The sequence below is a fragment of the Manis javanica genome, chromosome 6 (genome assembly GCF_040802235.1).
Source record: "Manis javanica isolate MJ-LG chromosome 6, MJ_LKY, whole genome shotgun sequence".
NCBI lineage: Eukaryota > Metazoa > Chordata > Mammalia > Pholidota > Manidae > Manis > Manis javanica.
In genome coordinates, this window is record NC_133161.1 from 107324656 (window position 1) to 107348265 (window position 23610).

Here is a 23610-nt window from a genome sequence, read left to right on the forward strand (position 1 = left end):
CTCCATCCATGGTGTTGCAAATGGTAGGATTTGTTTTCTTCTTATGGCTGAATAATATTCCATTGTGTATATGTACCACATCTTCTTCATCCATTCATCTACTGATGGACACTTAGGTTGCTTCCATTTCTTGGCTATTGTAAATAGTGCTGTGATAAACATAGAGGTACACCTGTCTTTTTCAAACTGGGCTGCTGCATTGTTAGGGTAAATTCCTAGAAGTGGAATTCCTGGGTCAAATGGTATTTCTATTTTGAGCATTTTGAGGAACCTCTATACTGCTTTCCACAATGGTTGAACTAATTTACATTCCCACCAGCAGTGTAGGAGGGTTCCCCTTTCTCCACAACCTCGCCAGCATTTGTTGTTGTTTGTCTTTTGGATGATAGCCATCCTTACTGGTGTGAGATGATATCTCATTGTGGTTTTAATTTGCATTTCTCTGATGACAAGCGATGTGGAGCATTATTTCATGTGTCTGTTGGCCATGTGAATTTCTTCTTTAGAGAACTGTCTGTTCAGCTCCTGTGCCCATTTTTTAATTGGGTTATTTGCTTTTTGTTTGTTGAGGTGTGTGAGCTCTTTATATATTTTGGATGTCAATCCTTTATTGGATCTGTCATTTACGAATATATTCACCCATACAGTAGGATACCTTTTTGTTCTATTGATGATGTCCTTTGCTGTACAGAAGCTTTTCAGCTTGATATAGTCCCATTTGTTCATTTTTGCATTTGTTTCCCTTGCCTGGGAGATATGTTCAAGAAATGGTCACTCATGTTTATATCTAAGAGGTTTTTTGCCTCTGTTTTTTTCTAAGAGTTTTATGGTTTCGTGGCTTACATTCAAGTCCTTGATCCATTCGAATTTGCTTTTGTGTATGGGGTTAGACAGTGATCCAGTTTCATTCTCTTACATGTAGCTGTCCAGTTTTGCCAGCACACTCTGTTGAAGAGACTGTCCTATCCCCATTGTATGTCCATGGCCCCTTTATTGAATATTAGTTGACCATATATGTTTGGGTTAATGTTTGGAGTCTCTGTTCTGTTCCATTGGTCGGTGGCTCTGTTCTTCTGCCAGTACCAAATTGTCTTGACTACTGTGGTTTTGTTGTAGAGCTTGAAGTTGGGGAGTGAGATCCCCCCCACTTTATTCTTCCTTCTGAGGATTGCTTTAGCTATTCGCGGTCTTTGGTGTTTCCATGTGAATTTTTGAACTCTTTGTTCCAGTTCATTGAAGAATGCTGTTGGTAGTTTGATAGGGATTGCATCGAATCTGTATATTGCTTTGGGTAGCATGGCCGTTTTGACAATATTAATTCTTCCTAGCCAGGAGCATGGGATGAGTTTCAATTTGTTAGTGACCTCTTTAATTTCTCTTAAGAGTGTCTGTCTTATAGTTTTCAGGGTATAAGTCTTTCACTTCCTTGGTTAGGTTTATTCCTAGGTATTTTATTCTTTTTGATGCTATTGTGAATGGAATTGTTTTCCTAATTTCTCTTTCTATTAGTTCATTGTTAGTGTATGGGAAAGCCTCCAACTTCTGTGTGTTAATTTTGTATCCTGAAACTTTGCTGAATTCCTGTATTAGTTCTAATAGTTTTGGAGTGGAGTCATTAGGGTTTTTTATGTACAACATCATGTAATCTGCAAACATGACAGTTTAACTTCTTCTTTGCCAATCTGGTTTCCTTGTATTTCTTTGTTTTGTCTAATTGCCATGGCTAGGACCTTCAGTACTATGTTGAATAACAGTGGGGAGAGTGGGCATCCCTGTCTTGTTCCCGATCTCAGAGGAATAGCTTTCAGCTTCTCACTGTTCAGTTTGATGTTGGCTGTGGGTTTATCGTATATGTCCTATATCATGTTGAGATACTTGCCCTCTATACCCATTTTGTTGAGAGTTTTTATCATGAATGGATGTTGAATTTTATCGAATGCTTTTTCAGCATCTATGGAGATGATCATGTGGTTTTTGTCCTTCTTTTTGTTGATGTGGTGGATGATGTTGATGGATTTTCGAATGTTGTACCATCCTTGCATCCCTGGGATGAATCGCACTTGGTCATGGTGTATGATCCTTTTGATGTATTTTTGAGTTCGGTTTGCTAATATTTTGTTGTGTATTTTTGCATCTACATTCATCAGGGATAATTGTCTGTAGTTTTCTTTTTTGGTGGGGTCTTTGCCTGGTTTTGGTATTAGCGTGATGTTGGCCTCATAGAATGAGTTTGGGAGTATTCCCTCCTCTTCTATTTGTTGGAAAACTTTAAGGAGAATGGGTATTATGTCTTCTCAATATCTCTGATAAAATTCCGAGGTAAATCCATCTGGCCCGGGCGTTTTGTTCTTGGGTATTTTTTTGATTACTGCTTCAATTTCGTTGCTGGTAATTGGTCTTTTTAGATTTCCTGTTTCTTTCTGGGTCAGTTTTGGAAGGTTGTATTTTTCTAGGAAGTTGTCCATTTCTCCTAGGTTTCCTAGCTTGTTAGCATATAGGGTTTCATAGTATTCTCTAACAATTATTTGTATTTCTGTGGGGTCCATCATGATTTTTCCTTTCTCGTTTTGAATTAGTTGATTTGTGTTGACTTTCTTTTTCTCTTAATAAGTCTGGCTAGAGGCTTATCTATTTTGTTTATTTTCTCGAAGAACCAGCTCTTGGTTTCATTGATTTTTTTTCTATTCTTTTGTTCTCAATTTTATTTGTTTCTTCTCTGATCTTTATTATGTCCCTCCTTCTGCTGACCTTAGGCCTCATTTGTTCTTTTTCCAATTTCGATAATTGTGATATTAGACTATTCATTTGGGATTATTCTTCCTTTAAATATGCCTTGATTGCTATATACTTTCCTCTTAAGACTGCTTTTGCTCTATCCCACAGTAGCTTAGGCTTTGTGTTGTTGTGGTCATTTGTTTCCATGTATTGCTGGATCTCCATTTTCATTTGGTCATTGATCCATTGATTATTTAGGAGCGTGTTTTTAAGCCTCCATGTGTTTGTGAGTCTTTTTGCTTTCTTTGTACAATTTATTTCTAGTTTTATGCCTTTGTGGTCTGAAAAGTTGGTTGGTAGGATTTCAGTCTTTTTTTATTTTACTGAGGCTCTTTTTGTGGCCTAGTGTGTGGCCATTTCTGGAGAATGTTCCATGTGCACTTGAGAAGAATGTGTATCATGTTGCTTTTGGATGTAGAGTTCTATAGATGTCTATTAGGTCCATCTGTTCTAGTGTGTTGTTGAGTGCCTCTGGGTCCGTACTTATTTTCTGTCTTGTGGATCTCTCCTTTGGAGTGAGCGGTGTGTTGAAGTCTCCCAAAATGAATGCATTGCATTCTATTTCCTCCTTTAGTTCTGTTAGTATTTGTTTCACATATGTTGGTGCTCCTGTATTGGGTGCATATATATTTATAATGGTTATATCCTCTTGTTGGACTGAGCCCTTTATCATTATGTAATGTCCTTCTTTATCTCTTGTTACTTTCTTTGTTTTGAAGTCTATTTTGTCTGATACTAGTGTTGCAACACCTGCTTTTCTCTCTCTGTTGTTTGCATGAAATGTCTGTCTCTATCCCTTGACTTTTAATCTGTGCATGTCTTTGGGTTTGAGGTGAGTCTCTTGTAAGCAGCATATAGATGGGTCTTGCTTTTTTATCCATTCTATTACTCTGTGTCTTTTGATTGGTGCATTCAGTCCATTTACATTTAGGTTGATTATTGAAAGGTATGTACTTATTGCCATTGCTGACTTTAGATTCGTTGTTATCAAAGGTTCAAGGTTAGGTTGTTTACTCTCTTACTGTCTAACTTAACTCACTTATTGAGCTATTATAAACATGGTCTGATGATTCTTTATTTCTCTCCCTTCTTATTCCTTCTCCTCCCTTCTTCATATGTTGGGTGTTTTGTTCTGTGCTCTTTTTAGGAGTGCTCCCATCTAGAGCAGTACCTGTAAGATGCCCTGTAGAGGTGGTTTGTGGGTGGGAAATTCCCTCAATTTTTGCTTCTCTGGGAACTGTTTAATCCCTCCTTCATATTTAAATGATAGTCTTGCTGGATACAGTATTCTTGGTTCGAGGCCCTTCTGTTTCATTGCATTAAATGTATCATGCCATTCTCTTCTGGCCTGTAGGGTTTCTGTCGAGAAGTCTGATGATAGCCTGATGGGTTTTCCTTTATAGGTGACCTTTTTCTCTCTAGCTGCCTTTAAAACTCTTTCTTTGTCCTTGATCCTTGCTATTTTAATTATTATGTGTCTTGGTGTTGCCCTCCTTGGATCCCTTGTCATGGGAGTTCTGTGTACCTCTGTGGTCTGAGAGGCGATTTCCTCCCCTAGTTTGGGGAAGTTTTCAGCAATTATTTCTTCAAAGACACTTTCTATCCCTTTTTCTCTCTCTTCTTCTTCTGTACCCCTATAATTCGGATATTGTTCCATTTTGATTGGTCACACAGTTCTCTTAAAATTCTTTCATTCTTGGAGAGACCCTTTTATCTCTCTCTGCAGAGATCCTTTTATCAGCTACTGTGCGTTCCTGTTCTCTGTTTTGTAATCCATTAATGGTCTCTTGCATCTCGTCCATTCTGTTTTGATGTCCTTCCAGAGCTTGTTTTATTTCTGTATTCTCCCTCCTCAGTTCTTGCATATTTCTGTGCAAGTCCATCAGTGTGGTTATGACTTTTGTTTTGAATTCTTTTTCAGGAAGACTGGTTAAATCTATCTCCCCAGGTTCCTTCTCAGAGGAAGATGTAGAAGATGTCGAAGCTGTCTGGGTTAGTCTTGTCTGGATCAAATTTTTTTGCCTTTTCATGTTGATAGGTGCGGTGGAGTGCTATTGACCCATCTATCAGCTGGGAGAGGCAAGCCTCTTTCTGCTTGGCTCCTGGCATTTCTTTACTGGGATAACTGCGACCCCTAGTGGCTTGTGTTGGGCAGTTGCGTGTAGACTGGGTCTTTGTATCTTGCGCGGCCGGTATGGAGGAAGCTCCCTTGCTGTGGGCATGGCCAGCCTCAGGCTGCTGCTCTGCTATGGCGGGGCCCAGAGGGGTAATGGACAGGGGGCTGTTTGGCTGTTTACCTCCGTGAGGGGTCTCAGAGCTGTTGCCCAGGGGGTTAGTGCGCCCAGAGATCCCTGGAATTTCCAGTTGCTGTACTGTGACCTCGGATGCTTCTGTCCAACTGTGGAACTGTGGGGTCTCTGTCCCTTTAAGAATTTCAAAAAGCACTCGCTTTTCTTTGTCACAGGGGCGCCGGCTTCAGGACCCGCTCACAGGTCCTACTGTCCTGCTTCCCTAGTTTCCAGCACCCCACGCATGCACTGTGTCTGCGCTCTGGTGCGGATGGCTGGGCTGGGTGTTTAGCAGTCCTGGGCTCCCTCTCCCTCCTCGCTCCGACTCCTCTCCTCCTGCTGGGAGCTGGGGTGAGGGGCACTCGGGTCCCGCCGAGCTGCGGCTTGTATCTTACCCCTTTCACCAGGTGCTGGGTTCTCACAGGTGTGGATGTTGTCTGACTGTTGTCCTGTGTCTTCTGGTCTCTCTTTTAGGATTAGTTGTATTTGTTGTATTTTCAAAAATATATATGTTTTTGGGAGGAGATTCCCACTGTCCTACTCACGCTACCGTCTTGGCTCCGCCTTGGTATTTTATTCTTTTTGATGCAATTGTGAATGGAATTGTTTTCCTGATTTCTCTTTCTATTAGTTCATTGTTAGTGTATAGGAAAGCCACAGATTTCTGTGTGTTAATTTTGTATTCTGCAACTTTGCTGAATTCTGATATTAGTTCTAGTGGTTTTGGTGTGGAATCTTTAGGGTTTTTTATGTACAATATCATGTCATCTGCAAATAGTGACAGTTTAACTTCTTCTTTACCAATCTGGATTCCTTGTTTTCTTTGTTTTGTCTAATTGCCATGGCTAGGACCTCCAGTACTATGTTGAATAACAGTGGGGAGAGTGGGCATCCCTGTCTTGTTCCCGATCTCCAGAGGAAAAGCTTTCAGCTTCTTGCTGTTCAGTATAATGCTGGCTGTGGGTTTATCATATATGGCCTTTATTATGTTGAGGTACTTGCCCTCTATTCCAATTTTCCTGAGAGTTTTTATCATGAATGGATGTTGAATTTTGTCAAATGCTTTTTCCGCATCTATGGAGATGATCATGTGGTTTTTGTCTTTCTTTTTGTTGATGTGGTGGATGATGTTGATGGATTTTCGAATGTTGTACCATCCTTGCATCCCTGGGATGAATACCACTTGGTCATGGTGTATGATCCTTTAGATATGCTGTTGAATTCTGTTTGCTAATATTTTATTGAGTATTTTTGCATCTACATTCATCAGGGATATTGGTCTGTAATTTTCTTTTTTGGTGGGGTCTTTGCCTGGTTTTGGTATTAGGGTGATGTTGCCTTCATAGAATGAGTTTGGGAGTATTCCCTCCTCTTCTATTTTTTAAAAAACTTTATGGAGAATCGGAATTATGTCTTCTCTGTGTGTCTGATAAAATTCCGAGGTAAATCTGTCCGGTCCATGGGTTTTGTTCTTGGGTAGTTTTTTGATTACCATTTCAATTTCTTTGCTTGCAATTGGTTTAACTTTTGTGTTTCTTCCTTGGTCAGTCGTGGAAGGTTGTATTTTTGTAGGAAGTTGTCCATTTCTTCTAGGTTTTCCAGCTTGTTGGCATATAGGTTGTCATAGTAGTCTTATATAATTCTTTGTATTTCTGTGGGGTCGTGATTTTTTCTATTCTCATTTCTGTTTCTGTTGATTTGTGTTGGTTCTCTTTTTCTCTTAATAAGTTTGGCTAGAGGCTTATCCATTTTGTTTATTTTGTCAAAGAACCAGCTCTTGGTTTCATTGATTTTTACTATTGGTTTATTCTTCTCAATTTTGTGTATTTCTTCTCTGATCTTTATTATGTCCCTCCTTCTGCTGACTTTAGGCCTCATTTGTTCTTCTTTTTCCAATTTCGATAATTGTGATGTTAGACTATTCATTTGGGATTGTTCTTCCTTCTTCAAGTGTGCCTGGATCGCTATATACTGTCCTCTTAAGACTGCTTTCACTGCGTCCCACAGAAGGTGGGGCTTTGTGTTGTTGTCATTTGTTTCTATATATTCCTTGATCTCTATATTAATTTGTTCGTTGATCCATTGATTATTTAGAAGCATGTTGTTAAGCCTCCATGTGTTTGTGAGCCTTTTTGTTTTCTTTGTAGAATTTATTTGTAGTTTTATACCTTTGTGGTCTGAAAAATTGGTTGGTAGAATTTCAATATTTTGGATTTTACTGAGGCTCTTTTTGTGGGCTAGTATGTGGTCTATTCTGGAGAATGTTCCATGTGCACTTGAGAAGAATGTATATTCTGTTGCTTTTGGATGTAGAGTTTTATAGATGTCTATTAGGTCCATCTGTTCTAGTGTGTTGTTCAGTGCCTGTGTGTCCTTACTTATTTTCTGCCCAGTGGATCTATCCTTTGGGGTGAGTGGTGTATTGAAGTCTCCTAAAATGTATGCATTGCAGTCTATTTCCCCCTTTAGTTCTGTTAGTATTTGGTTCAAATATGCTGGTGCTCCTCTGTTGGGTGCATATATATTTAGAATGGTTATGTCCTCTTGTTGTACTGAGCCCTTTATCATTATGTGGTGTCCATCTTTATCTCTTGTTACTTTCTTTGTTTTGAAGTCTATTTTGTCTGATATTAGTACTGCAACCCCTGCTTTCTTCTCACTGTTGTTTGCCTGAAATATGTTTTTCCATCCCTTGACTTTTAGTCTATGTTTATCTTTGGGTCTGAGGTGAGTTTCTTGTAAGCAGCATATAGATGGGTCTTGCTTTTTTATCCATTCTATTACTTTGTGTCTTTTGATTGGTGCATTAAGTCCATTTACATTTAGGGTGACTATTGAGAGATATGCACTTATTGCCATTGCAGGTTTTAAATTTGTGGTTACCAAAGGTTCAAGGTTAGCCTCTTTAGTATCTCACTGCCTAACTGAGCTCACTTATTGAGCTGTTATATACAATGTCTGGAGATTCTTTTCTTCTCACCCTTCTTATTCCTCCTCCTCCATTCTTCATATGTTGTGTGTTTTGTTCTGTGCTCTTTTTAGGAGTGCTCCCATCTAGAGCCGTCCCTGTATGATGCCCTGTAGAGGTGGTTTGTGGAAGCAAATTCCCTCAGCTTTTGCTTGTCTGGGAATTGTTTAATCCCTCCTTCATATTTAAATGATAATCGTGCTGTATACAGTACTCTTGGTTCAAGGCCCTTCTGTTTCATTGCATTAAATATATCATGCCATTCTCTTCTGGCCTGTAGGGTTTCTGTTGAGAAGTCTGATGTTAGCCTGATGGGTTTTCCTTTATAGGTGACCTTTTTCTCTCTAGCTGCCTTTAAAACTCTTTCTTTGTCCTTTATCCTTGCCATTGTAATTATTATATGTCTTGGTGTTGTCCTCCTTGGTTCCTTTCTGTTGGGGGTTCTGTGTAATTCCGTGGTCTGTTCGATTATTTCCTCCCCCAGTTTGGGGAAGTTTTCAGCAATTATTTCTTCCAAGATACTTTCCATCCATTTTCCTCTCTCTTTCTCTTCTGGTACCCCTATAATATGGATATTGTTCCTTTTGGATTTGTCACACAGTTCTCTTAATATTGTTTCATTCCTAGAGATCCTTTTCTCTCTCTATTTCAGCTTCTATGCATTCCTGTTCTCTGGTTTCAATTCCATCAATGGCCTCTTGCATCTTATCCATTCTGCTTATAAATCCTTCCAGAGTTTGTTTCATTTCTGTAATCTCCTTCCTGGCATCTGTGATCTTCCTCCAGACTTCATCCCATTTCTCTTGCGTATTTCTCTGCATCTCTGTCATCATGTTTATGATTCTTATTTTGAATTCTTTGTCAGGAAGACTGGTTAGGTCTGTCTCCTTCTCTGGTGTTGCCTCTGTCATCTTTGTTTGCCTGTAATTTTGTCTTTTCATGGTGATAGGAATAGTTTGCAGAGCTGGGACGAGTGACGCTGGAAGATCTTCCCTTCTTGTTGGCTTCTGGCCTTCCTCTCCTGTGAGAACAGCGACCTCTAGTGGCTTGTGCTGGGTAGCTGCGTGCAGACAGGGCTTCTGCTTCCTGCCCGGCTTCTATGGAGTTTATCTCCACTGTTGCTGTGGGCGTGGCCTGGCTGGGGTTGCTGCTCCAACATGGTGGAGTTGCATTGGAGTGGGAGTGGCCGGGAGGCTATTTATCTCCATAAGGGTACTCCGTGCTCCCTCCTGCCCAGGTGGTTAGAGTGCCCAGAGATCCCCGGATTCCCTACCTCTGGACTAAGTGTCCCACCCTGCCCCTTTAAGACTTCCAAAAATCACTCACCAAAACAAAACAACAACAACAACAACAAATTAAAAGTAAATAAAAAAAGAAAGGAAAAAAAAAGAGGCTGCTTGCTTTTCTCTTGTTCTCCAGAGCCATCCTCTGGTTCCTGCTCACCAGTCTTGCTGCCCTGTTTCCCTAGTGTTGGGGTCCCTGTCCTTTTAAGACTTCCAAAAAGCACTCGCCAAAACAAAATGACAACAAACTAAACAAAACAAAAGAAAAAAAGGCCACTCGTTTTTCTTTATTCTCCAGCGCCAGCCTCAGGCACCCGCTCACCAGTCTTGCTGCCCTGTTTCCCTAGTATTGGGGTCCCTGTCCCTTTAAGACTTCTAAAAAGCACTCGCCAAAACAATACAACAAGAACAAAAAAAAAATGGCCGCTTGCTTTTCTTTTGTTCTCTAGTGCCAGCCTCCGATACCCGCTCACCGGTCTTGCTGCCCTGTTTCCCTAGTATCCAGGACCCCACGCATGCACTGTGTCTGCGCTCTGGTCCGGATGGCTGAGGCTGGGTGTTCAGCAGTCCTGGGCTCCTTCTCCCTCCCTGCTCTGACTCCACTCCTCCCGCTGGGCGCTGGGGGGAGGGGCGCCCCGGTCCCGCCGGGCCAGGGCTTGTATCTTACTCCCTTTGTGAGGTGCTGGGTTCTCGCAGGTGTGAATGTGGTCTGGATGTTGTCCTGTGTCCTCTGGTCTTTATTCTAGGAAGAGTTGTCTTTGTTATATTTTCATAGATGTATGTGGTTTTGGGAGGAGATTTCCACTGCTCTACTCATGCCGCCATCTTGGCTCCGCCCCTATTTTAATTTTTTAAACTAAATTTTAGAATTATTTTTGTAAAACTATCAACAAGTAGGAGGGCAAGGAGAATGGATGGGTGGACAGTACATAAAGACTGTAAGGCACCATGGTTTTGGTTTTGCTGGTGGTATTTGATTTTACCCCAAGTGCCACTTCAGATTTCCTAATGTCATGTACATTTTTAACCAGAAGGGGAATATATTTTGCTAAGTCTATTAAAAACATCTTTTTAACACTGCTTTGTTTACATTGCCCAGGTTTTTAAAGAGGAAAAATACCTGAAGGACGCCATGGAGTGCAGTGATGTGATATGGCAGCGAGGCCTGCTGCGGAAGGGCTATGGCATCTGCCATGGGACTGCAGGAAATGGCTATGCTTTCCTTTCCCTTTACCATCTTACGCAAGATAAAAAGTACCTCTACCGAGCTTGCAAGGTAAAGATGCCTCTATCCAAACAAACTTTTGTACATGCCAGAATGGACACAAAGCCGAAAAGTACAACTCCTCTCCTCCTTTTAACTTGTTTCTCCAAACTTTGTGGTTCTTGTTTCTTCCGGCACAGCCTTTTCCTGGCCTCTCTGTGATGCATGATCCCATCTGTCAAGTGGGGCTAAGACACAGGGATGAGTTCTGAGGACACAAGTTCTAGAGTCACGTGACCTGATTAGAATCACCCCCTTTGCCATTGACTAGCTTTGTAGCTTTGAGTGTCTCTTCTTAAAGCCTCAGTTTACTCATCTATGAAATTGGGGAGAAATATCACCCACCTCCTATATTTGTTCCAAGAAGAATTAATTGAGATAATGAAATATGCAGATCATCTACAACTGCCCCTGTTTAAAATCCTCCAGTGGTTTTCTCCCTGCAGTGTGACTGAAACCCAAACTGCTTCCCAAGTTCACAGCACCTGTCCACTTGCCCCTGGCTGCCTCTCCTCCACATCTTAGCCACTGTTTAGTCTAGCACATTCCACACCACAGCTGTGCTGCTGCCCCTTCCCAAGTGGAGCATGCCATGTGTGCCTTTGAGTGTTTTTTAGTCTTTTCCTCTCCCAAGAATGCTTTTCCCCTGAAATTTGCGTGATGACTCCTTGTCATTCCAGTCTCAGCTTACATGGTGCTCTTAGAGCCTCTGAGATGTCGTAAGTGAAAGGGTAACCCAGCCATTTGTTGTGGAGTTGTTTCATGCGTATGTTGCACCAGTAGAATATAAGGTCCATGAACTTATTTGTCTAGGTACTGGTGTGGAGTGGTGACCCAGAACAGTGCCAGCACCAAGTAGAAACTTAACAAATATACACAGAATGTGTAAAAATGAAAGGCACAAAGCAGGACTCAGTAAATGCTTGCCAGTGTTTTTATTACTATACACATTTCACAAAATATAGTTACCATAGACACAAGAAAAAGATGGCATGAAAGCAAGCCAAAATGCTCACAATGACCCTTGATAGACGGGTGTTATGAATAACTTATTCTTTATATTTTTTGGACAATGAGCACCTGTCACTATTAAGAATCCTTTTCTCAACCCAAATGGAATAAATCCTTTCCTTCTTGGTGCCGTGAGACACACACATATGCCATGAGAAATGCCCACAGAGAGGAGCACACAGGACACATTGTGGGGGCACATGGAGAAGGAGATACCCAACCTGGACATCCCTGAGAAGTTAGGAATTAACACCTGGACAAGACCTAATGGGTAACTAGAAATTCAGCAGGGGGGGATGGGAAGTGTTGAAAGGAGAGGCCTGAAAGGTGTGAAGCACCAAGCAGAACCCTGTGGAATTCATCTGGATGGAGCAGAGCAGCAGGTAGAGTCCACAAGGTGAGGAGCAGCTAGACTTGGTGATAATTGTCATAGCAGATGATTAAACAAATGGGGAGGATTGGGAGGACTTAATGGAGGGTGAGACGCAGCTGGTTTTCTAAAGATGAAGAGTGTTTCAGGTGGGTCAGGGGCAGCCTGGGGAGGTGGGTAATTGCCCTTGCAAAACCACAGTGCCGCATGGTCATGAGACTGAGTGCCCCAGTGCTGGGCACGGCAGAGGGCAAAGGTGAAGGCAGACAGGAACGCAAAGTCCTTCCTTTTGACAGTGGTTCTCAACATTGGTTACACATGAGAATCACTAGGAGCTTTACAGGAGTACTGCACCCTACCCCAGACAGGAAGGGAGTGCAGGCCCCAAGAGTGTCCAAGGCCTGCGTATTCCAATAATCAGCCAGTGTGTATGCTGATCTGGAAAGTGGGGGTTCACAAAGGTTTCTGATACATGTTCAGACTCTTCTCATACATCATGATCATAGCAGAAAGAATGAGTTAGATGTTATGTTTCCCCAAATTGATGTTTTATAACTAACATAAGAAATGTTGAGTTATAAACCAAGACACTGGTTCTGATAAAAACAGACAAGGGAGGCTTAAAGAATGCAGCGTGAGAGGTGGGACAGAAACATCCTCCCAAAACCACATATAATATGAAAATACAGCAAATACAACTAATTCTGAAGGAGCAACAGGAAAGAAGGCTGTGACAGACTGCCTACATCTGGAGAAAGAGGAGACCTTACAGAAAAGGGTAAAGTACCAAAGCCATGACCTGGCGAGACCCAAGCCCTTCCCCAACCCAAGCTTACTGGTGGAAGAGAAATGGAGCAGGGAGTGGGTGGAGGCCTAGGACTGCTGAACACCTAGCCCTGGAGATCTCCTCTGGAAACACAAACCTACATTACATGGTGCTGTGGAAATAACTGGGGTTGGAAAACTAACTCAGGCAGAATACTTAGAGAGACTGAGACCCAGCCACCTCTGGAAAACAGGTAACCAAAACCAGCAGCTCTGCGACAAAAGAAAGTAGGCACTCTAAGAGTTCCCAACAGCGAGAGGGCTGCTAAAGGGGCAAGGATTGCACAGAGTTTGCTGCTCAGGAGAAAGGACAGGTGGACAAAATTGTCCTGGTGCACCCAGCCCAGCAGGTTGGGAACTTTAAGGAGCTTCAGGTGCTCCATTGCCCTGGCTAGCAACACAGCTCCAAGGCCCACCACAGTGATACGCAGCCTGCTGCTACCTCCCAGGCAGCACAGCCCCACAAACCTGCCCCTGCCATTGCACTGGGCCAGCCAGAGGGCAGCCACACCTATGGCAGCTATAAAGGTGTAGCATAGAGACTCCTCTCTGTGCACTAAACTCACTGGCCCTGTCAGTGGACACAGTCACTATAACCAAGAAGCAGGAGAGAGCTATTTGCTCCTGGAAGGCACCACTGCTGCTCACCTGTGACCCCTGCCATCACTCCAGGGGCGGAGCAGCTACAGAGAGTAGAGCTTCTGGGCACTAGAGGGTGCCACCTACACCAAGTTAACTATTACAAATATGAAACAGCAAAAGAACCTGATACAAACCAAAATCCCACCAACACTAGAAAAAGGGCCAAGTGAAACAACTCACTGGTCTTCCTGAAAAATATTTCAAAATAAAATTCATAAACATGCTCATGGAACTACAAAAAAATATTCAGGACTTCAGGCCAGAATTCAAGAACGAGATAGAAACATTGAACAATACAGTATCCAAAATGAAACATACAATGGAGGTATTTAAAAGCAGATTAGATGAAGAAGAGGAGATGGTAAATAAAATAGAAATTGGAGAATAGGAATACAAAGAAGCTGAGGCACAGAGAGAAAAAAGGATCTCTAGAAATGAAAGAATATTAAGAGAACTGTGTGACCGATCCAAAAGGACAAATTTATTTGCCTTATATGGGTACCAGAAGATGAAGAAGAGAGAAAAGGGACAGTGAAGGACCACTCACTCCAAAGGACAGGTCAACCACACAGAAAATAAGTAAAGAGACAGAGGCACTAAACAACACATTAGAACAGAAGGACCTAACGGACATCTACAGAACACTCCATCCAAAGCAGCAGGATACACATTCTTCTCAAGTGCACATGGAACATTTTCAAGAATAGATCATATACTAGGCCACAAAAAGAACATCAGTAAATTCAAAAAGATTGAAATTGTGACAACCAGGTTCTCATATCACAAAGGTATGAAACTAGAAATAAATTACACAAAGAAAATGAAAAAGCCCACAAACATGTGGAGGCTTAATAACATGCTCCTAAATAATCAGTGGATCAATGACCAAATAAAAACAGAGATCAAGCACTACAAGGAGACAAATGACAATAATTCAACACCACATAATCTGTGGGACGCAGCAAAGGCCATGCTAAGAGGGAAGTATATTGCAATACAGGCCTACCTCAGGAATGAAGAACTATCCCAAATGAACTCAAACTCACAATTAATAAAACTATAAAAGGAAGAACAAATCAGGCCCAGAGTCAGTAGAAGGAGGGACATAATAAAGATTGAAGCAGAAATAAATAAAATTGAGAGGAATAAAACAAAAGAAAGAATCAATGAAAGCAGGAGCTGGTTCTTCAAGAAAATAAACAAAATAGATAAACCCCTAGCCAGACTTACCACGAAAAAAAGAGAGTCTACACACACAAACAGAATCATAAATGAGAAAGGAAAAATCACTATGGAATACAAAGAATTATGAAAGAACACTATGAAAAATTATATGGTAACAAACTGGATAATCTAGAAGAAATGGACAACTTTCTAGAAAAATACAACCTTCCAAGGCGGACCAAGGAAGAAACAGAAAATATGAATAGACCAATTACCAGCAAGGAAACTGAATTGGTAATGAAAAAACTACCTAAGAACAAAACCCCTGGACTCAATAGTTTCACTGCTGAATTATATTAAACATTTAGTGAAAATCTAATACCCAGCCTCCTTGAAGTTTTCCAAAAAGTAGAAGAGGAGGGAATACTCACAAACTCACTCTACAAGGACAAAATCACTCTAATACCAAAAGCAGGCAAATGCACCACAAAAAAAGAAAATTACAGACCAATATCCCTGATGAACATAGATGCAAAAATACTCAACAAAATATTAGCAAACCGAATTTAAAAATACATCAAAAAGATCATCCATCATGATCAAGTGGGATTCATCCCAGGGATGCAAGGATGGTATAACATTCAAAAATCCATCAACATCATTAACTACATCAACTAAAAAGAGAACAAAAACTACATGATCATTTCCATACATGCTGAGAAAGCATTCAAGAAAATTCAACATCCATTCATGATAAAATCTCTCAACAAAATGGGTATAGAGGGCAAGTACCTCAACATAATAAAGGCCATATATGACAAACCCACAGCCAACATTTTACTTAACAGCGAGAAGCTGAAAGCTTTTCCTTTAAGATCAGGAACATGACAAGGATGCCCACTCTCCCCACTATTATTTAGCATAGTACTGGAGTTCCTAGCCATGGCAATCAGACAACACAAAGAAATAAAAGGCATCCAGATTCACCAGGAAGAAGTCAAACTGTCCCTGTTTGCAGATGACATGGTATTGTACATAAAAAATCTTAAAGAATTCACTCCAAAACTACAAGATATAATATCTGAATTCAGCAAAGTTGTGGGATACAAAATTAATACACAGAAATCTGTTGCATTCCTATACACTAACGATAAACTAGCAGAAATAGAAATTAGGTAAACAATTCCATTCACAATTGCATCAAAAAGAATAAAATACCTAGGAATAAACCTAACCAAGGAGGAGAAAGACCTATACTCTGAGAACTACAGGACACTTTTAAAAGAAATTAAAAGAGGACAGGACACTAATAAATGGAAATTTATCCCATGCTCTTGGCTAGGAAGAATTAATATTTTCAAAATGACCATCCTGCCTAAAGCAATCTACAGATTCAATGCAATCCTATCAAAATACCTACAGTATATTTCAATGAACTAGGGCAAATAATTCTAAAATTCACATGGAATGACAAAAGACCCCTAAAGGCAATCCTGAGAAGGAAGAATAAAGCAGGGGAAATTATGCTCCCTGACTTCAAGCTTTACTACAAAGCAACAATAATCAAGACAATTTGGTACTGGCACAGGAACAGACCCATAGACCAATGGAACAGAATAGAGAGCCCATATATAAACCCAAGTATATATGGTCAATTAATATACGATAAAGGAGCCATGGATATACAGTGGGGGAAATGACAGGCTCTTCAACAAGTGGTTTAGTGAAACTTGACAGCTACATGTAAGAGAATGAAACTGGATTATTGTCTAACCCCATACACAAAGTAAACTTGAAATGGATCAAAGACCTAAATGTAAGTCATGAAACCATAAAATTCTTAGAAAAAAATATAGGCAAAAATCTCTTGCACATAAACATGAGCAAGTTCTTCATGAACATATCTCCCCAGGCAAGGGAAACAAAAGCAAAAATGAACAAGTGGGACTATATCAAACTAAACAGCAAAGGACACCATCAATAGAACAAAAAGACATCCTACAGTATGGGAGAATATATTCATAAATGACCTATCCAATAAGGGGTTGACATCTAAATTATATAAAGAGCTCACACACCTCAACAAACAAAAAGCAAATAATCCAATTAAAAAATGGGAAGAGGAGCTGAATACACACTTCTCCAAAGAAGAAATTCAGATGGCCAACAGGCACATGAAAAGATGTTCCATATTGCTAATCATCAGAGAAATGCAAATTAAAACCACAATGAGATATCACCTCACTTCAGTTAGGATGCCAACATCCAAAAGACAAACAACAAATGTTGGCAAGGATGTGGAGAAAGGGGAACCCTCCTACACCACTGGTGGGAATGTAAACTAGTTCAACCATTGTGGAAAGCAGTATGGAGGTTCCTTAAAAAACTCAAAATAGATATACCATTTGACCCAGGAATTCCACTCCTAGGAATTTACCCAAAGAATGCAGAGGCCCAGTTTGAAAAAGACCTATGCATCCCTGTGTTTATCGCAGCACTATTTACGATAGCCAAGAAATGGAAGCAACCTAAGTGTCCATCAATAGATGAATGGATAAAGAAGATGTGGTATATATACACAGTGGAATAGTATTCAGCCATAAGAAGAAAACAAATCCTACCATTTGCAACAACATGGATGGAGCTAGAGGGTATTACGCTCAGTGAAATAAGCCAGGCGGAGAAAGACAAGTATCAAATGATTTCACTCATCTGTGGAGTATAAGAGCAAAGAAAAAACTGAAGGGACAAAACAGCAGCAGACTCACAGAACCCAAGAATGGACTAATAGTTTCCAAAGGGAAAGGGACTGGGGAGGGTGGGTGGGAAGGGAGGTAAAGGCAGTATATACAGAGAAGAGAAGTAGTGATTTTATAGCGTCTTACTAGGCTGATGGACAATGACTGTAATGGGGTATGGGGGGGGGAGTTCATAATAGGGGAAGTCTAGTAACCATAATGTTCAAGTAATTGTACATTAATGATATCAAAATAAATAAATAAATAAATAAATAATAAAAAAACAACGTAAATAAAGCACTTTGCACAGTGCTTGACACATAGTAAGTGCTTGCTAAGTGGAAAAAAAGTAACAGCAAATGCTGGCACGGATGCAGAGAAAGGGGAACCCTCCTACACTGCTGGTGGGAATGTAAATTAGTTCAACCATTGTGGAAAGTACAATAATGTGGTTCCTCCAAAAACTAAAAATAGAAATACCGTTTGACCTAGAATTGCACTCCTAGGAAATTATCCAAAAAAAACAAGATTCCAGATTCAAAAAGATATTTGCATCTCTATGTTTATCGCAACACTGTTTACAATAGCCAGGATTTGGAAGCCACCTTAGTGTCCATCAGCAGATGAATGGATAAAGAAGATATAGTACATTTACACAATGGAATATTATTCAGCCGTGAGAAGGAAACAAATCGTACCATTTGCAGCAACATAGATAGAGCTAGAGGGTATTATGCTCAGTGATATAAGCCAGGTGGGGAAAGACAAGTATCAGATGATTTCCCTCATTTGTGGAGTATAACAATGAAGCAAAACTGAAGGAACAAAACAGCAGTAGACTCACAGACTCCAAGAAGGGACTAGAAGTTACCAATGGGGAAAGGTGAGGGAGGGCAATTGGAGGGGTGGCTGAAGGGGATTGAGCGGCATTATGATTGGCACACATGGTGTGTGTGTATGTCTCAGGAAGACTAACACAGAGAAGGGAAATATTGACACTGATGGACAGTGACTGCAATGGAGTGTTGGGGGGACTTGATAATATGAGTGAATGTAGTAACCACAATGTTTTTCATGTGAAACCTTCATAAGAGTGTATATTAATGATACCTTAATAAAAAAAAACAGAAGACAAGAGATTTAGAAACATTTTGATTGAGCCCACAGAATTTAATGTTTCTTTCCTTAATGTGAAGAAGATGGAAGTATCTGAATGTCTCCCAATTGTGTGACTTAAGAAAACCTGATAGATGGCACATAAAACAAATTAGAAGAATGAGCAGATTGGGGAGGGTAGAAAGCCAAAAGTTTTAATATGCTGAATTTTATATTCCTTGTGTTTATTACTTAATGATTCTTTGTATACAAATGACAAAAAAAATAAGTTAGGTGAAAAACGGAAATTTCTGATAATGTTGTAAAAAAACCATTGAAGACAGGCTTAAGAAGGAAGAGTCAGAGAGCTTGATGGAAATTGCTTGGAGAGTGAAGGGAAAAAGAGCTTTAAAGATGAAGAAAGTGGTCGGGCAGCAGAGCGGAGTTTTATAGGAGTGGGACTGGGAGTAGCTGGGAACAGGCTGCAGTTGCCTGAGAAGATAGCCATGGGGAGCTCTCAGGGGATTCGGAAGGCCATTTCAGAGGTAAGGGTGTTTTAATGTGGATATAACATGCTTCAAGTTACTTCAGAAATTTTGACTCTAAGGGACAGGAGGCAGGTGCCTAAAAAAGCAGGTTATTGTTGAGTTGTGTTTTTTGCTTCAGTCTTCGCTACCACCTTTTGACAGGTGAGGGAACATGCAGAGGGGTAACAAGTTGCTGGGTATCACCCAGCTGAGAAGAGGGGACACTGGGGCTCCATCCAGAGCTCACACTCCTAACCTGTTGCCAGGGATCTTCTGTCTCTGAATCCTGATGAATCCCTGCACTCTTAGCTGCCACCTCACCCGGTGAAGAGCGGAGACACTCTAAGAGAAACACTTTCTTCTTAGTTTGCAGAGTGGTGTCTTGAGTATGGAGCACATGGGTGCCGCATTCCCGACAGACCCTATTCTCTCTTTGAAGGTAAGAGTGAGGAAAAGACTATAGTTTTATAATATTGGGGCAAGTGAATTTGATCCCCCCCTTTTTGTGGATGACCACTATTACATTTGATCTTAATGGGTAATCACTGTAACACAGCTGTGAACAGGGTGGTTTATTGCTGAAAATTATATTGAGTCTTTTCACCTTACCTATTTTGTGATCCTATGAATGTCTTCCAAGTATTTTTGGATCTTTTGTGAGGTCTATATAAAGTCAGAACATTACTGTTACTCTGTAATGCAAGAAGTAAGTTAACCTCTCTGCGTTTCATCTGTGATACTGTGTTATAATAATAAACTGGTCACTGGAAACTTAGTTATTTAAATATATTTAATTATTTAATTTATATGAACAAGTATGAAGATAATGAATATTCATTAGTAATGTAAAGTATTCATAGCTGGAAGACAATATTGAAGAAAATTCTGAAAAACAAGCAATAACAGGAAATTGGCAAATGCAACATGAACAGTCTGAAAACTATTCTATATATATAAAATATAATTAACAAAACAAAAGAGGCATCCTCAAAGAGACTCATGTATTTTTATATTAATATTGTGCATGTGTGTATGAATTGGATAATTTATAACAAGCCACAGATCAAAGGGCAGAGGTTAAATGGTGTGAGGATAAAGTGATGATAACTTTTAGTTGTAATTGACCCTCAAAACAATATGGGTTCGAATTGCAGAGGCCGCGCATATGTGGATTTTTTTCAATAACTATATTAGAAAATATTTTGGAGATTTGCAACAATTTGAAATAACTCGCAGGCAAACCATGTCCCTAGAAATATCAAAAAAGTTAAGAAATAGGTATGTCATGAATACATGAAATATATGTAGATATTCGTCCTCATTATTTACTACCATAAAATCAACAGTAAGTTATTAGTAATTAAGTTGTAGGGAAGTCAAAAGTTATATGCAAATTTTCAACTGCATTGGGGTCCATACACCTGGACCCCATAATTTTCAAGTCAGCTGTACTTTAGAGCCACATCTTATACTAGTTCCAAAATAAACTTCAGAAGGAATAACTGAATATTTTTTTAAAAAACATAATAGTGGGGTACTGAATTTTGTCAAAAAAAAATTTTGCATCAATTTCTGCATCTGTGGAATAAACCTCACTTGGTAATGGTGTAAAATTCTTTCTGTATAGTGTAGAATTGCATTTGGTAATATTCTGTTGAGGATTTTTCCACCTGTATTCACATGGCGTATTAGGCTGTTGTTTTTCTTTTTGTTTTTGTTTTTGTTATCAGGGTAATACTGACCTACTTACCTAAAAAACTATATTGAGGATACTTTATCCTCTCCTCCTCTGTTTTCTGGAACAGATTGTATATTAATTGGAGGAAGAATTGGTGTTAATTTTCATTTAAATGGTAGAATTCTCCAGTGAAAATTATTCAGCTTAGGAATTTTTTTAAGAATTTTTTAAATTATAAATTTAATTTGTTTAATAGTTTACAGGGCTTTTCAAGTTATTCTGTTTCATATTTGATCATATTTAGTAGTTTCACATTGGTGTTAAATTTATCTGTGTAAAGCTGTGGTAGTATTCCTTTATTATCCTTTTGATGAATTGTCTATAGTGATGTGCCCTGTTTTTTTATGCTATTGATATTTTTAAATCACATAATGGAAATATGAGTATAAAATAGAGAATTTGTCATTATCTTTTGCTGAGTAAGATCTTTTTAATATTCAAAGGAATCATAAAATATTTCTCCAAATAAAAATTTTATTCTTTCATGTCATAAAAATGCAGTGCATTTGCACCATATATAACAGAGTTAATACCTGAGCTTTAAATAGGGTCCCTTCAAGTTTATAATGGCAATTTCAAAGCCCCAGTAAGTCAAAATCCTTGAATGTATAATCCCTAAAGACTGGGAAGTTACCAAATTCATCTGTTCCCCTGTGCTTCACAAGTCTCTGGCAGTAGGCACTAGTTAGATTCCTATCCATGGGTAGAAAGTAGTTGTATTGAGTGCCTGTGTGGAGACTGCTCACCTGGAAGGGTTGACATCTGTGACTCCTTCTGGAGGAGCTTTCTCCTGCTGAAGTGGACCTGCTGTCCCACCCCAACAAAACAAGCAAACAAGTGTCATCTCAGGATGACTTTTCAGACAGTGTTATGCATCACTATCTATTACATAGATCAGTAGTTTTCATATTTCTTAAATAAGCTGCTGTAACTCTTTCTTTATATAAAAGCTTATAGGAAAGGCTTAGAACAGCCCAAATGAAGGAAAACAGCTCCAGACTTACAAAAAATATGAATGAATCAATGAAAAACTGAAAGAAGAAACCAGATACCAGATACAACAGGCTACAATTGTGACTCTGTTCATGTGATAATCTGAAACAAGCAAAACTAATCCTTGGTGGGGTAGGAATGGTGGCAGGGGTAGAATGGAGAGGCACACACAAGAACTCCTTGGAGGACAAATGTTGGTAGTAATGGAAATATCCTGCAACACTGAAGACTTCTGTAATTTGTTGTATATAAGTTTTACATAAAAATAATAATAAATAACCCAATAGAGAGGGATCAAAGTCAGAGGAAGATAATGGAATAGGAGCTAACAGTGATAATAACCTCCTCCCATGTACACACTGAGGAGAAAACTACATTAAATACAATTAACTCTGAAAATTACCTAAGCACCAAAGAAGAGTCAGTCTACACCAGCGAAGAAGGGAAGGCCACATTGAGAAGGGTAAAGGAGCAGAACCATAACTGATCTGGATTCAAGCCCTTCCCCCATCCCAGCCCTCAAGCAGGAGGAAGAGGAACAAAGTTAGGAGGGTATAAATGCTCAGGAACCTGATGCACCCGGCCCTGGGTATCTGCTCTGGAAAGACAAGTCTCCAATGGGCTTTGAAGATAAATGGGGCTGGCCACTAGGAAGAGTAGGAGTACTGGGTGGAGGGGGGCCAAGACTCCAGTTAGTTATAGAGGACCAGTGAGCTCTGTTGGACACTCTTAGACCCAGCACAAAGGCAGCAGTTTTAAAGATTTTCTAGCCAAGGTAAGTGTGTTGGGAGATTCTGAGGCAGCTATCTCTGGAGGAGAAAGGAGAGACAGACAACACTTTTTCAGTCCTCCCTTAGCCCACTGGCCAGATGCTTGCAAGAGCCAGCTGTGAAATGCTCCCTGCCCACAGCCTACCAATGCAGTTGCACCTTGCCACAACAGAGAATTGGGGTCTGGTAACAGAGGGTTTAATAATTCTGGGTACCGCACAATGCACACTACCTAAAACCACTATTTTCAAGACCAGGAGGCATAGCTGATCTATCTAATAAAAGGAAGAAACAAAGAGACCCAGACAAAATAAGAAGGCAGAATAATATGTTACAAACAAAAGAACAAGACAAAACACCAGAAAAAAACTGCTAAAAGAAACAGAGGTAAGCAATCTTCTTGATAAAGAATTCAAAGTAATGGTCATAAATATAGTCACTGAACTGAGAAAAAGAGTTGGTGATCTCAGTGACAACTTCAACAAACAGATAGAAAATACAAAAAGAGCCACTCAACTGAAGAATACAATAACTGAAATGAAAAAAATACAATAGAAGGAATATATAGCAGGCTGGAGGAGGTAGAGGAAAGGACCCATGAACTGGAAGATAGTGTTGTGGAAGATAACCAGGCTGAGGAACAGAAAACAAAGAATTTCTAAAACTGACAAGATGCTAAGAGAGTTGTGTGACAACTGCAAGTGTGACACTATTCAAATAATTGGGGTCCCAGAAGGAGAAGAGAGAGACAAAGGGGTAGAAATTGTATAATAGCTGAAAACGTCCCCAGTCTGGAGAAGGAAATAAACACCCAGGTCCTAGAAGCACAAAGAGCCCCTAACAAGGTAACCCCAGGATGACAACACCAAGACACACAGTAATTAAAATGGCAAAGACTAAAGATAAAGAGAGAACCTTAACAGCAGCAGAAGAAAGCAGACAGTTTTACCTATAAGGGAAACTCTATAAGGCTATCAGCAGATTTCTCAGCAGAAACTTTACAGGCCAGAAGGGAGTGATGTGATATATTCAAAATAATGAAAGGGAACTATCTACAACCAAGAATATTTTATCCAGAAATATTATTTTATACAGAACTGAAGGAGAGATTAAGTTTCCCAGGTAAATGTAGGTTAAAGTAATCAATCACCACTAAACC

General features: G+C 39.9%; 1 protein-coding gene across 3 annotated transcripts in view; it reads left to right on the forward strand.

Annotated features, from left to right (window-relative positions):
- The window catches only part of LOC118967753 (LanC like glutathione S-transferase 2), a 177603-nt gene that overhangs the window by 65917 nt on the left and 88076 nt on the right, over window positions 1-23610 (forward strand). For 2 of the 3 annotated variants that reach the window (XM_073239176.1, XM_073239177.1), the window contains exons 7-8: window positions 10414-10590; window positions 19317-19389. In XM_073239176.1, coding sequence (XP_073095277.1) covers window positions 10414-10590; window positions 19317-19389 — 250 coding nt within the window. The remainder of the gene's footprint in view (window positions 1-10413; window positions 10591-19316; window positions 19390-23610) is intronic. The other variant, XM_073239178.1, reaches the window with a different exon arrangement.